Raw genomic sequence first — 15,352 nt, 5'->3', positions numbered from 1 at the left:
TTACCTGAGCCGGCTCTTGTTTGCTGAAAATCGTACAACCTCACCTGCCTTTTGCGCCTTTGTCATGAAACGCAAAAGTCAAGAAATCAATACAATGATGACGTAGGCCATTGAGGCAACACGATCATCAAAAAAATTGTCTGAGTTGAGAAAAACTTCAAATATTGTATTTGACAATTCATGATGATCTAGTTTAATTTTTTAGCGACAATAATGAATGATGTTTATTGACGAGAATGCTTTTTGCGAATCAGCTGTTTAACAGCGAAGTCACGTTCTTCTTCAGAGACGTTCAAGGAAACACCAAAATGTCTTTAGTGAATTGATGACGAGTCAAACCAATCTCGACGAATTTAGTCGCAAATGTGACCAAACAATTTGTTGAGAGTTTAACCTTACCGTTGACATTTTAACTGAACACGTAATGTAATCTGCTTTGTCATCCAAGTGTTTTTTTGTGCGCGTGTGTGTCATCTTATTTTGGGAGTTCAATTTGACGCGAATTACACCACCGCCACCCTCTGGTGGCCAAAAACGAAGAGATGCATTGCTTGAAGCGGTCCAAAATGTGGAAATAAAAGGAGAAAAGCACATCAAATGTCATATGAGGCTTTTTTATGCATATTGGGGGGAAAAGGGAAGCAGAGAAGGACGAGAGCAAGGAAACACGGGAAGAAGGCAAGCAAACTAGGAAGGAAGCAGGAAGGAAACGATGACTATAGTATTGAGCGGTGTAAATCAAATTCCCAAACTGGGGAAAATCCATGTTTGAAGGCCTCAGGCTTCACACAACAAATGAGTTCATAGACGCAGGCAGTGATTCAATACAGAATTTATTTTTCAGTGTTTTAGTATAAAAAGAAAAGCCAGAATGTTGGCTTTTTTCCATTCCCATTAGCTATAATGACATTTTTTGTGGTTGAATTCCCAGAGATAAAGTACCAAAACCATTTACACACACACACACACACTGCAAACAGGAAGTGGACCCACCCAGAGGTTGACCCTGTCAAAACAAGCTTGCTCGCTACGTAGCTAGTATGAAATGTGCCCCGACTATCATCTCACGAGAATCTACAGTCCTTCATGTACATTTTCATTGAGATAGGATCTGCTTTACAATAAATAAACACAGGCACATTCAGCTCCCTCCTTGAGTGTGACAACGCGCAGGCGCACACACGCACACGCTGAGGCCCAAATCAAACAAAACACTAGAGTAAAAAATTTTTTTAAAAATAGTTGGTGAACTTGAGGAGAGGCTGATGAGTTGTTTTTTTTGGGGGGGAAGGGGGGGGGGGTTGGTTTTGCTCAGCTTTCAACAACGAGCTTGTCTCTCGAGATTTGATATAAATATGTACAAACAAGTAGTCGTGTAAAAGCTTTTATAACAAAAAAAAAAAAGAAAAACAACATTAATGCCAAAGACGTAGCTTGAGAAGTCAATAACTTAAAAAAGTAAAAAAAACCCAATAAACAGATACAGTCTGAATGAGATAGCACCACAAAATGGCAGCGGCGGTCGTCGCCGCAAAATGTCCGATGAACTGGGAAGTGGATAAATTAGTGTCAGGTCAGGTCCTTACAGGAGATGATGCACACACGCGCACGCACACACACACTAACAGTCACACTTACAAAAAAAACAGACACGTGCTCACAGATGTGCAAACGCACAATCTCGCAAACACACATGTACAAAGATGTGCACACACCCAGATACACGGGCACAAACACACACGCATACATACATAGGAACACTTCTACACAAGCGAGCACGCAAATGCCTGGACGTGGACGCACACGCGCACGCACACGCACAGTCATCGTGGCAGTAAGATAGTTGCAGCACGTGTGAGCCAGTCGGGCTGGCGGGCACATTCGTCGGTTGGCTCGTCTTTCTCCCGTCAACAAAGTGTCGGCGTTGCATAGGTCTCAGGACAAAACAAGATGGCCGCCGCAAGCCACGGTACATCCGATGTTGGCGCACGAGGAGGCGTTCCCGGCGGCCGACACAAACGCAAAGCAGACGTCAGACGTGCGCGTCAGCGTTGAGCAGGCGCGGCCCTCCCGCCCCGCCCTCGACGTCGCCGTGGAGGTGCTTCATGGCCCGGCCGAAAGCTCGTTGCACCGACTTGTGCAGGTGAGAGCGGCGAGACTCCAGCAGCTTGATGCGGTCCAGACCGTGGTCTACGCCGAACGGACACATCTTGGATCTAGGAAGCCATTGCCTGAAAGGGGAAGCGTCATGTGACCACCTTGTGACAACAAACGGGAACCAAGTCCCCCCCTTTTTTTTTTCTTTTGTTGTCGTTTTCGTTTTGCCAGTATACTGTCTTTTCTTGTGTCACGGCAAATCCAAACGTGGCATTCTGGAATAAGAAGTTTAGCAGACTCCCTGTGTATCGGCGCATTGAAGACCACATACAATCAAAAACAACAATCAACATTTTCCTTATTTTCTGATGCTATACTAAGTGGCATGGCTGTAACTACAGATTATTATCTGTCCGTTATCTGATGAATCGGATTAAAAAAAAGAAAAAAATCAATAATTAAAGGAAATTTGGACTCCAAATCATTTAATTGACAGTGCAGAAAATGCACAAATATAAACCAATTACAATTTGGGAACTGGTTTGGTCTGTCACATGTCAGAGAATAGGTAAAAAAGTCGCTCATTGATTTTCAAAGTAAAAGTGAATCTTATTTTGAAAAAAAAAAAAAGGAGGAGGAGGAGGACGACGAGAGACTGACAGTCCAAGGATATGTCAGTCAATCAAGCAAGGTATTGAAACGTCCCAAAAAAATATTCAAAAATTCGATGAATTTGCTCTTCAATTATTTGTCGATAAATCATCGCGCGCCTACTAAATACGAATCTACATCAACAAGGACTTTGGAAAACATGATTCGCTCGACGCCTGTCGGCCGTTTCGCGTCTCACCAGCTGCGCTTGCTGTCGAAGAAGTGGACGAGGAAGAGTTTCTCTGCGGACCTGAACCGCATCCGCTCGCCGGCTCGGAGCACGTCCCGCGGGGGGCGGGGAAGCCCCGCCCCCGCTGCCGTCGCTACATTGCGCTGGCGCCGCCCCGTCCTCGCCGCTCGCGGGTCCATGATCTGCGGCAAAAGAACACACCGAAAGATGAGCACGCCGAGGGGTGCGTCCGACGAAGGAAGGAAGCCAAAGGGCGGACGTCCACGTCTGGAGTCACAAGCATGCAAATAAAAAATAAATCACTAAATACGCCGTGTGATCTGAGCGTCACCAACCGCCACGACGGCCGTGAGTGACCAATCACAAGCACGCACGATGGCACGGAGGGTGGGTTTGATGGGTAATGAGACATGGCGGGTGGCTCGGCAACTCACTCACCAGGGCGGGATAGGAGGGATATCCACTACATTTAGCCCAAACTAGCTTAAGAGGCTCCACAACAAAGGGGAAGGCGGCCGAGGGCTTCCACACCTCTACAGGAACAACACAAGTCAATTACGAGCCAGTACACAACACGCGCACGCGCGCCACTTTCATAAGTAATGAGCGCGAGGGTTGAAAAGTTAGGGCTCAAACTCGAGACAAGCGGCGACGTTGTGCAATGTTCACCTGGCCCCACGCACATTTTACAGTTGCTTTTGCAGCTCTGCATGAACACAGATCATTTGATTGCATGCATGAAACGTCTCCAGAAAAACAAAGACGGAACGAAAAACAACCTCGAATGCCCTTGAACACATCCAAATATTTTCTTCATTCTAGGAAAAGTGCCATCAATAGCAAAAAGAATCAACGATCGCTTGCAGTGAAGAAAACAAAAAAACGACAGGATGTCGTCTTAGGAAAAATGTTTTTTTAAAGGGGCGGTCTTTTTTTTGGGCAAAATGGCTCCCCACTCGTCAAAAGACGCCAATTCTGAAGAATATTGCGTTGGTGAAATATTGATTCACTTCATATTCCACAAACGCAATATTCAATCCGAATGGCGCCTTTCACATCTTCTTGAAAACAATTTGACTTCCCCTTTAAAGGAAAGGAACAGTAATGGTCATTTTTGGGGTGTTATTTTTCAGGGTCGAGCGGGACCTAATTGGCAACTTTTTGGGTAATCGCACTTCATATTCACCATCTAATTTCATCTGCTTCCATGCGACTTTATTCAGACCTTTTTCCAAAATATTTCTTGCCGTATAAAATGTAACATTTGACATTTTCGGACGCGAGAATGTGTGCAATATTAAGAGCGTGTTGGTTTTCGCTGCATTCATTCATGGCAAGCGTACTGGCCCGACACCGCCGCCGCTCAGGGCCACCGAGCCACTTTTAATGTCGAAACCCGGAAGAGCAAGCGCCACCGTTTGTCTGCTCGGTAGGTCAGTGGAACATCAAGAGTTTGCTTTTATTTTTCGCAAAGAAATAGTTTGCCTTCTTTGAAGGAAAGTCAAACATCTTGTCTTGCTTTAACACCGTTGACTGAGGTCGTTACACTTCCTTGCTCTTACCTAATACCGTTTGTTCCGTCCTATTTTGACTTCATTCGCAATATGGCCGATGAGCGCCGACCGCAAACGATGGAGAAACACGCGGCGTATTTCACTCTGTTCACGAAAGAGACTCCGAATCTGTTTATCCAGCCTTCCGCTTGCCGAGAACCGATGACCGCGTTTTTCGTATGGATAGCAAAGCGCAGAAAGGAGTCAAGCAATCACCTGACGAGACCGTGACGCCGCGGCTGAACTCTCCGTTGTCGGCGCAGGACGCGAGAGCGCTTTTGTCGTCCACCGTGTTGCGTCGAGCCGCTACTGGTCGTCCTTTGCCGCTTTTGGAGACCGCCGCGGTACTGAAAGGGAGAAAAACGCATGAAGCCCGCCCCGAAGGCGTACGTACAACTTGGTAAGTGCCAACGCAGGCCAAGGAAGCAAGAATAGCCGACTCGTCTTGACATCCATTTAAATGAGGCGCACTTCTTCCTTTCTAGCTGTTATTTTCTTTCTTTAATGACGGGCTGACCTCGATTGTACCGTAAAATACCATTTATGAAGTTGATGTAACGATTTCAAATGCTAACAATATGCAGTGATGTCAATAAATAATTTGAATAATATCCCAATTTTGATCACAAGCGGATTTTTAACAATAGCAGTTGAATCTATTGTACATTTATATATTTTCACGTTTCATTTTGGCACCGACAAAACATTGATTTCACAAAAATGCACCGTATTAAAAGTTTCGGGTGCCTTTTCTGTATTTGAACACGCACACACGGTGCACCGTGTAATTGGGGCGCCGGCACGGTAAAACATACGGCAGCTTAAAACATGCGGTAGCAAGCATGCGCACGAGTATGCTTGCGTCCTCTTTTACGTCCGCCTTTCTTCGACATGAGCAAGCTGAGCTCTCATCCAAATCACATTTGCGCGTTTTGGAACTCAGTGCACACAAATATACACGGATGCATTTTGAGACTTTTAGGTGTGCCTTATGAGTTATTTTTCTCTCTTTTTTTTTTTAATGGTCAAGTTACAAAAAGGAGAAAATGCAAATGTTGAAACAAAAACATCTTTTGGCGAGTCATTCATAAAAAGAAAAAAAAACGGAACCGGATTGCCGCTACAGTGAATCGTTGCGTGCCAAGTTCATGTTCTATACGCTCCTCATGAACCACATTTAATTGTTTCTAAATTCACTTTAGAGTTGCAGCCGCATGTGTGTTGCTGCCATCCGAGTTTCAAGACTTTTGTGCCACTTGAGCGCAAAAAAAAAAAAAAAATGATTTCATGAAATTGCGGTCGTGAATATGCGGGGACGGCCACCTGGCACCGGACAGGGCGCTGCCGCCCGAAGAGATGCTGGACTCGGAGGCGCAGCGCCGTCGGGGTTCCAGCAAAGGAGGCGGCGAGGCATCCTCATCAACATCATCGACCTCTTCCTCCACCACAAAACCGTTGGCGATTCCTGCGGAGACAAAGCAGCATTTTCAGGACAGCGGCTCAACCGTTTGGTGGACGCTGGTTTGACAGGAATGATTGGACAATTTTCTTATTGAAGAAATGAATAGAATCTAATCAAGATGGGCAAATAAAACAAATCGGAATTCAGCCCTTTTCCCTTTTTTTATTTTCAATAGTAAAAAAATAAGAATAAAAATGTGATATCGACCGATATGACATACTCACGACGTGGGGGAAAAAAAAAAAAAAAGGAATCAACGGCCCAGTGACAGTCGCCAATGCATCTTTGGTTGTTTGTTGAACGGTTAAAATCACAAACGTAAAATGACAACAGCCGCAAAGTGGGCAAGCATTTTCCCCGGTACCTGTGCCCAAACGCTTGATGGGGGACTCCTCGTCTTCCTCGCCGTCGACGCTGCAGCTCCTCAGCCGCTTTTTGGGCAGCAGGAGCGTCTCCAGTCGAGGGATGACCACCGACAGGAAGGTCTTGGCGCCCAGCGGCGGCGATTGCGAGGTTGCGGCGGACGCCTCCTGGCCGCGGGGTGGCTTCTGCGGACTGACGCTCTTGGACTTGCGGAAGAGGACGTTGGTCCGGCGCTCGGCTTCGTCACCATTGGGGAGGTGCCCGTTGAGCTTGGGGCGGGGCACTGAGGTAGCTGAGATGCAAGTAACGTCATCCGGTTCCGCGGGGACGTGCGCCGCCAGATTGAGTTCAGGCGGCCCCAGGTCAGGCGGCGTCGACGGCGCTTCCGACGGAAGCGGCGCCTCGAGTGCAGGTGGAGTGGAAGCATTCAACTCGGGAGCGCCGAGCGACTCTGGAAGTTCGGGCGCCGGGCGCTCGTTGGGTTGCGCGGCAGCCGGTAGCGACTTCTTGAGGCTCATCTCGCTGCGGACCTCCATAATGGTCTTCTTGAGCAGCTTGAGCCGCTTGCTGCGAGACGGACTGCTCTTCATGGCGGTGCTCAGGTCCATCTTTTGCAGGAGCGCTTTCAGCTGATCGTCCAGCGGCATCAGGCGGCGGTACGAGGGGCTCAGCAAGCGGTCCACTGACCAACAGGAAACACATGACCATCAATACAAATACTTCAGGGAATATGGTCTTAAAATCCACAAATTTATTATTTTATGTTAAATGTTCTGTAAAGTGCTTTGTTGCCGCACGAAAATACTGATGTATGAACTAGAGCAATACACACACCCCCACCCCAAACACACAACTTGCCAGGGATTGGGACAGAGCCTCGCCACAAAGACTGAAGCTATGACAGTAATTGACACACCTCAAAAAGGTTTAGAATTGACTACAGATGCCACAAAAGGGAGGTCAAGCACTACTTTAGACTTAGAAGTACTTTTGCTTTAAGTTCTACAAATTGTCTTTTGTGTACTGAGAGGTAAAAAGTCAGCAGTTTCATGTCGTTTAAACCTCAAATTAAGATTGCCATATGGTTAAAACACACTTGGTATGCAAGTACCACAATTCGCGGGCTATAAGGTGCACATCTATAAAAGCCTCAACAACTCTTTTTTTTGGGGGGTGGGGGAACAAAAAGCGATATAAAAGCCACAGCAGGCTATAAGCGGCAATTATTTTCGGAACTACGGAGCACCCCTACTGGTGAAAGAAAAATCCACAGAAAAGCTGAACCACTGTATTAGCCGCATGGTTCAAAATCGAGGGAAAGAGTCGCGGCTTATCGTCCGGAAAATATGGTTGCCTTGCCCCACCCCCCGACAGCTGGATTTTGGCCTGTCTGACTGCTGCTTCCCCCACCCCGCCACCTTCAGCTTTTCTCTGTCTTTGAAACTCTGTTGTCATTTTGGGCTGTATTAAAAAAAAAAGGACTTTTTAGCAGTGGAGTACAATGCTTTACACTGAATTATCCTCAAGCAATGTTCTCTGAAACAAAATTTTCCTCTGCCAGTTGTGTCGGCGAGCACCGATTTAAGATGTAGACTCGTCCCGTTAGTGTTGCGCTCACTTTGACGTACGACACGACACGCAGGTCCTGAAAAGAGACTCACCATCCTCCCAAGTGAAAGGCGGCGACGTCTCCACTTCGGGAGCCTCGGGCAGCAGCAGTCCGCTTGGGAAGTCAAAGCCGATCCGGTCGGCCTCCTTGCGGGCGCGGCGCAGGATGACGCCGCCGTGGTGCTGCATCCTCTGGGCAACCTTGTAGAAGAAGGTCTCCTTGGCGTTATATTTCATGCAGTTAGCGATAATCAGTTCAAAGTCGGCCTCAAACTGGTCCAGGCTGCGGTAGGCGTGGCCGTCTATGCGAGTCCTCATGGTGGAGAAGTCCATGGGCTGCTTGATGTGGTCCAAGTAGTCCGGGACCTGCGGAGGAGGAACACCATTTGTTTCAAGGGAGCCTGATGAAATACTAAACGTCCTTTCAGCGCTTTCACAAAAATATGGAATGACGGCTATTTTGTGTGACGTGCGTACGTTGAGATTTGATTAGCTTCAAAGCAAAAAGAGTCAGGTGCTCGTAACGACGGTGCGTGTTGTGACGGACCTCCTTAGTGTTGACGGGCTGTGCAAAAACGTTGTATTGGTCCTTCTGCTGCAGCTGGCTGAGCACGGCCCTGAGCAGGATGTTGAACGGCGTCAGCTGGACTTCCAGTGCTGACTGCTGGAGCTTCATCTGGGAAGCAAACACACACACACACATGCAAGAAAAGAATTGACTTTCCAGAGAGGCTGAAATCAAGTACAGCAAATCTCAACGATGGGTGAAAATCTCCACCTTGGAGTGGACACACACACGCACACACAAAAGTACAGTCGTGTACCCCTGGATGGCAGTAAAGGTATGGCGATATCGATATGGGCACTGCAGTGGGTGTCGCTACCTCTTCCCGCTTGAGCTTCTCTCTTTTCCTGATGAGCTCCAGCAGCAGTCGCGCTCGCTCCAGGTCGTGTCGGAGTCGGTGCCACTCCTTCAGCTGCTCCTTCAGCGCCTGGTTGGTTTCTGCGCCAACCTGAGGGAACACCGGGGTTCATAAAAACCATGATAAAGCAAAAGTGGCCGGCTCAAAATGTTGCCGCCCGCTCACCCTCGACGCCGACTTGGGCGCTTGGGACGGGTTGGCCTGCAGGCGGCGGATGAGTGGCACGTTGTTCCTGGACTGCCTCTTAAGCACCCAGTATCTCAGAACGCGCTCCACGAACGGACGCTTCCTCTGAACTGCCACCTGGTTCAGGATGGTGTCCAGACTGAAACAGAAAGGCTGCGAGTGAGAAGAACGACTAAGAACATGTGAAAAAAAAATTGCGGCCTCTTCAGGTGACTATGACCGCCACAACAAAAACACAGCAAGGGTGGTTGCAAGCTTTCCCTCCGGTTTTCCTTGAAAGTGCATCTTCCCTTGGGATAGTCCAAAGGCATGATCGCTTTAGCGCGGCTCATACTTGATCAGGAGTGAACGCACGTCACAATAAATGTCACGTGCATTTAGCTGAGCAATGACTGTTGACGCACTCTTCCAGCCTACGGATGCGCCCGCAGCCTCAGGTCTGTGGACCAAATGCTGCTGGAGGCGCAGCCTCGGGGGGGTTGGGGTCGTGCCTTTTCTGTTGCCGGTTCTTCCCCATGGAATGACCTTTGACCTCCCATTGAATGTTCAGCAGCCCCCGCCCCCTCTCTGTCCACTTTTAAAACTCGTTTGAAGACGCATTTTTATTTTCGACTCGACGTGAAACTGTCACTGTTCTTCTGGTATCTCTTGTATATCCATCTGTTGTGAAATGCGCTACAGAAATAAAGTTGCATTGTATTGATGCAGTTATAATCTCATGTTTGATGGGACCAAACTGATCAGGAGTCCAATTGGAATGTGTGATAATCTTTGGATTAAAAAAAACCCCACAACATAATAATAAAAAAAATCCGTGCGGGCGCGTCGGCCTACCTGGAAGAGGTGATACTGGGCCCAGGGTTGCCGGGGACCTCGGGTTCCGCCTGGGGCTCGGCTGGCGGTTCCGGCCGCTTGCTGCGCTTTTTGTACCAGGCCTTGGCGCGGGCCCTGCCGCGCCGCTCGCTGCGCTTGTGGCAGGCGCCGTTCTTGGGGTGCGGCTCCTCGTAGATATTGAGCGGGCGGCGGTCGCAATCGTCGGGAGTGTGGCTGCAGCAGTACGCCGTCTTCTTGACCGAGAAGGCGCCCGGCGCCGTCTCCTCCTTGACGGGCTCCATCTTCATGAAGAGGCCGGCCTTCTGAGCGCAGCTGACGTGGAAGGCGGCGTAGCAGTTGACCCGGTCGCACTGGATGCAGGCGCCCGCCCCCTTCTCCTTGCACAAGTAGCACGTCAGCTTCCAGCGGGCGGGCGGGATGTTGCGCACGCCGTCAATGGGCTCGATGAACACGGTGTCCGAGAAACCCACCTCGGGCACCCACAGGGCGCAGGCCACGTGGCCCCAGCGCCCATCGTCCGTCTTCTTGAGGGCGCCGCCCCGGTTGGGGCAGAAGACGCAGTCGGCGGGCCGCGCCGGGCACTGCAGGCAGTGGCGGCACAGCCACTGGCCCTCGGGGACGTAAGGCACGCCGTAGCACTCCTGGTGCACGGCGATGTTGCAGGCGTCGCAGAAGAGGATGACGTTGCTGTCGGCGCCGTCGCCATCCATGCACACGCAGCACACGGCGTCCTCGTCCACCAGCGACTGCGCCTCGCTCCGCCCCCGCGTGGCGGCGTACGACTCCTTCTCGAAGCGGTCCATGAGGAACTCAAAGAGGTTGTGGGACACCTGGCTGATGCCGTCGCTCCTGCGCTTTCCGTTAAGCAGCTCCAACCAGGCGTAGTCCTCCTCGTCCATGTCGTACTCCACCTCCTCGTCCAGCTCCTCCGCCGTCCGCTCCGTAAACATGTAGTACACCGCCGGCCGCTTGGGCACCACCGGCAAGTTGTACTCCACCGTCCTCACTTTGGGCTCCAGCAGGGCGGAAGCAGGGTGGCTGCCGCCGTGCGGTGGCGCCAGCGTGGCGTTCTTCTTGCGCTGGCTGTTTTTGAGGCGCACTGAGCGCACCGGGAGCTGCTGCGGCTTCTCGCTGTTCTCCTTGTTGCTGTTGCACTCCAGGATCTCCTGCGCCGTGGGGTCGTCGTCGCCGATGATGTCCAGCTTGTCGTAGATGCTCAGCCGGTGCACGCGGCCGTCCACCTCCAACTCCACCATGCGCTGAGCCTGCGCGTACGTCAGCGTCTCCCGGTTGGGCGACGGCTTGATGGGCGACGAGTCCCTCTTCAGCGCCGCCGTGCGCTGGTGGCGGGCTTTCTTCTTCATGTCGCAAGACGCTGCCAAAGCAAAAGCTGGTGAGTGGATTTGCTCATCATTGCTTCTGAAGAGAGTGAGCCCCCATTCATCGTGGGGGAATACACTTTAGACACACCGGCAAACGGTAAAAATCTGAGAAAAGTTATGAACTAAAACATGTTTGTTCATGAAATTAAATAAAAACGCAAATGATTTAGAGAAATAAAGAAATAATGAACATCACATTTTACCTTTACAAAGCTAACTACAATTGTGTAGATCGTTTTCATCTTTGGCAATTAATAGATGAGCCTTTGGCATTATTTTTTTAATGGCATTTATTTTTATATTAATCAGCCTGAAGAAGAGACGGTCAATCAGTTATCTGGGAGTTGGCGTCCTCTTCATGTTTATCACACAGAAGCGACATCATTAAACAGCAAGCAATAAAGAAGAGCCAGCAAATGATGAGTTTGGCTCGAATGGCCCGCCCGCTTTTGTCATTTCACTCCACTCGAAATGCAACGCTAGGTAAAAAGTGCTTTTCTTTTTGGGCTCATAAAAAAAAAATGCATGCAGTGTACACCGGGGTTTGATGTTTCTCAACATTAATTCAAGCCACAAATCCACTTTAGAAGATGCCAACTTGGCAAGCAAAGCATCCCGGCTTCATTACAATTAGGGTGCATGCATGCAGCAAACTTTGATAATGCTGCTTGTATTGCGCACTGCACTCACTGTAATTCAACCTCTGTGGACTGTTAAAATTAAACGGTACCCTGTAAAGAAGTATTGTTTTGTAATTTGCTATCAACATTTTTCACATTTTGGTTGAATTTTCACAACAGATGTTTTATTGTTAAATCTTGCAAACGAGGAACAGACTTTTTCGTTTTAAAATTGAATACTGCTTTTGAAAAAACTAAATAGCAGCCCTGAAAACCAATTAAAACTAACTACATTTCACAAACAAAACTCAAAACAAAATGAAAACTAACAAATTAATATTCTCAAACTAGAATAAGACCGGCTGCAGCAGGGGGTCTCTGGTCTCAAAATCTGCAATTATAGTCGCAGTTGTCAACGCTGAACGCTGCTTTTGTCGTTCCGTCGCCATGGCAACTGTGGTTCAGCTGCTGATATGCTTGTGACACCTGGGGGACAATGACCATAAATTCCAACCACTTGCTTCTCTTCTCCCTCACTAGAACGGGAAATCCTGGCCGAACCCGCAACCTGATCCTCCAGCTTTGCAGAGGCTGTTCTTTACGTACAACTTGTACTCACTTTGAGGCGATGTACACGTCAGTACATTTCCTCCTCATCTTACGACTACCAAAAAGCAACGTACACCATGTTGCTCTCTCATCTCACAAAGATATGAAAAAAAAAAAAAAGATATTTCCACAATGAAAGTAAAGTCAGGGGCTAAGGTGCAAGACCCACCACAAAAGTTAGAAGACCCCACCACCAGAAAAATGTAAACAATTACCGAGATTAGCTAGTTCACCAGGAGGCGCTACAAAGCATTCCGCCTGATCTGTCAAAACGCAGACAAGTTTTGAGTCAGCCAATTAGCATCTACAAAGTCACACTCACGGACAGCACAAGCAGACTTGAGTTTAAAAATACAAAACGTATACCTTTCGGTCCCACAGACCGCAAAGGTATTGTCCCACATCGCCGTGTGTGTCTTTCTGTGGTTTGGGGGATTTTCTTTTAACGTGCGTGTGCATGACATAGAATGTGCGTTCTCAACGCTAATTGGCAGTCACCACCACTCCTGGACTCGGTCAGCCCGAATTAATGACGGAAGGACGACCTCTGCCTTTGGGTAATCTTGTAGGAGTTGGGGACCGGGAAGGGACCTGCTCTGCCGAAGTCGTCTTCATGCAGCGCCTTTTCTGATCTCCTTATATTTCAGCACTTCGTTGAACTACTTGTTGGCATGTTTGCTATTTCTGTTCTTTCTTTTCTGTTCCCAATTCCCCGAATTAGGTGATGGCGATTCACTTGGAAGTGGCTGTACTGAATTTACACCAACTGACTGGTACAAGATCGAAGGCTCATCTTCGGATATGCTGCCATGGATATTACGGCCCTGGATGAGGACCCACTCCACTGAAGTCATCTTCCTGCAGCACTTCATTCTATTGACTTTTACATTATCTTATCTATTATTGCATAGCATCATTGTATGTGTCAAATGTTGCCCAGTTGGCATCCATTGCAGCCTGGTCATCCTGGAAGGGGGATTCCCCCATCTGTGGTCCCTTCTCAAGGTTTCTCACTTTTCCCCTAATGAGGTTTTGTGAGGTTTTTCCTTGCCCTCCTGGGGGTTAAGATCGGGGATGTCGATTGTGGCTATGGAAAGCCCTTTGAGACTGTCTGTGATTAAGGGCTATACAAATAAAATTGACTTGACTTGACTTGTTATTTCATGTGGGTTAAAGTAGCAGCTGTATTTAGGTTTAGAATGAATGCAATATCAGTGCTCATTTCTGTCGGCATCCTGATGGTGTTTTACGTTGGTTCCAAAAAGCGAGTCAACTTTCCTCTGTGAGGTTGGTGTTCAAAGACAAGATTTTTATTCTGTCAGTTTAGCAGTAAAATTCAATGGGAGTAAAAAATATTTTCGCTCTTATTTGAAGAACTGCGCAAACAGGCATTGCCATTTGTTTCCTCAATGTGATGTTATATTGATTGAGTGTGAGAGTGAAGAGAGACGATTGGGTGTACGGTAGTAAGTTATTAAGAGGATCAATTATTGTGTGTTCTCAATATTTTCAATTTTCCAAAAGTGTGACCAATTTTTCACAGATATGTAAGAAATTCCAAAGAGTTTTCCTCTCAATGCATATGCAGCCGCACCATAACAAACACAATGACTTGAAGACCTGGGTGCACGAGTAAGAAGATTACGAGTTCAGTGGGTCAGTCACATGGTTCTGTCGCCTCACTTGGCATCTCAAGTGCGTTGTGCATTGCTGTGCTCGGCCAGAGACAGCAAATTCACATTTTAATACTGTACTAAACATACGACCGTTTTGGCCTCCCACAATCCTTATAACAAATCGCAAGTAGTGGTCCCCCAAAAAAGGTCGGACGGCTGCCTTTATCGAAACGGGTTTGTTTTGATTTATATTCCGATTTTAAGCGGTAGGAGTGATGATTACGATGAGTGTCGCTCGTGACTTTGCTACCAAGCAAGCAAGCAAGCAGGGAGGCCTTGATGTTCGCTCCGGATGAATGAAATAAAGGAGGCGGGTTGATGACGACCTCCACGCCGACCACGGCGAGCCTCAACCGGCTCCCTCAACCGGCTCGAGCAGAGCCAGTGGGTCGCTCCCCGCTCCCACCTCGATCGAATGTTTACAAGCCACCGTTAGCCGCCATAGCTAACAGTCCGCTCAGCGACTTTCCCCCTATTGTTTTAACTGCACGGTCCCACGAAAAAATATTTGCTTAAAGAGAAGGCATTGAAAGGACTATTGTTTTCATTTTTTATATGGCGAAGAGTCCCCGCCAAGTGTCGCATAAACGCATTCGGACACCCGGTGCAGGTCGCTAGCCGCGGTTAGCCGACTAAAAGAGCACAGGGGGAGGGAATATGGCGACTAACACAAGAGAACCCACGGGGCTTTAAAGAAAAAGTTGACACATTCTTGCAACAGGCAATGTTTTGTGTATGACGACCAGTGAGGCTTGGTGGTAGAAGGTGAATCTGAAAATGTTGACCAGCGGAGCTGAGGGCTGAACTGACCTGGCTTTTCTCAACAAGCTTCTTTCAGCTTTAGAAGAGGAGGACGACTAGCAATGGCGTCGGCAGTGAGGCCTGCGGAGCCCAAGCGGCGCTTTAAGGTTAAATCCGCATTCGGCCGGCACCTACTGCTGAACCGAATGTGCCGTGAGCGTGGCCGCCAAGTATCCAGGGCGACAGAAGGCCGTGTTGGGGCCGCTCCGAACGTCGTTGGTGGCCGTGGTGGGTCTCGATCGTTACGGTCCTTGGGCCGAGATGGCTAGCTGAGCTGCTTCTCTTCCCCCAACAACAATGCGGCTGTGAGTCCTCTGCGTCATGACGTCACGCGTACGTAACAAACCAGGAAGTGGCGGAGTTAGAGGGAAGACCTTCAATTATACACATTTTTTAA

The 15,352-nt window shown here is 48.6% G+C and overlaps 1 protein-coding gene across 1 annotated transcript; it reads right to left on the bottom strand.

The window, feature by feature from the left end:
- Positions 1-2,076: 2,076 nt before the first annotated feature.
- Positions 2,077-15,301, bottom strand: LOC148334576 (bromodomain-containing protein 1-like). The gene is made up of 11 exons (XM_088298264.1): positions 14,965-15,301; positions 9,868-11,242; positions 9,013-9,172; positions 8,809-8,937; positions 8,472-8,600; positions 7,978-8,290; positions 6,318-6,998; positions 5,815-5,956; positions 4,708-4,838; positions 2,948-3,120; positions 2,077-2,231 (listed from the first exon to the last, which is right to left on the bottom strand). Exons 2-11 carry the CDS (start codon positions 11,229-11,231, stop codon positions 2,217-2,219), a joined length of 3,237 nt encoding a protein of 1,078 aa, XP_088154390.1. The 5' UTR covers positions 11,232-11,242; positions 14,965-15,301; the 3' UTR covers positions 2,077-2,216.
- Between the last annotated feature and the right edge of the window lie 51 nt (positions 15,302-15,352).

This window comes from Idiotropiscis lumnitzeri, chromosome 6 (genome assembly GCF_059441095.1).
Source record: "Idiotropiscis lumnitzeri isolate Australia: NSW breed Sydney's pygmy pipehorse chromosome 6, RoL_Ilum_1.0, whole genome shotgun sequence".
Classification (NCBI taxonomy): Eukaryota; Metazoa; Chordata; class Actinopteri; order Syngnathiformes; family Syngnathidae; genus Idiotropiscis; species Idiotropiscis lumnitzeri.
Note: the sequence above shows the minus strand (reverse complement) of the source record. Positions and strands in the feature narration are given on the sequence as shown.

Coding starts and splice junctions, on each gene's coding strand:
- LOC148334576 (XM_088298264.1), bottom strand. CDS start 11,231: ATGAAGAAGAAAGCCCGCCACCAGCGCACGGCGGCGCTGAAGAGGGAC. Junction 9,173..9,867: donor CCCAGTATCACCTCTTCCAG/GTAGGCCGACGC, acceptor TTTCTGTTTCAG/TCTGGACACCATCCTGAACC. Junction 3,121..4,707: donor CGGCGTCACGGTCTCGTCAG/GTGATTGCTTGA, acceptor CTTTTGCCGCAG/ATCATGGACCCGCGAGCGGC.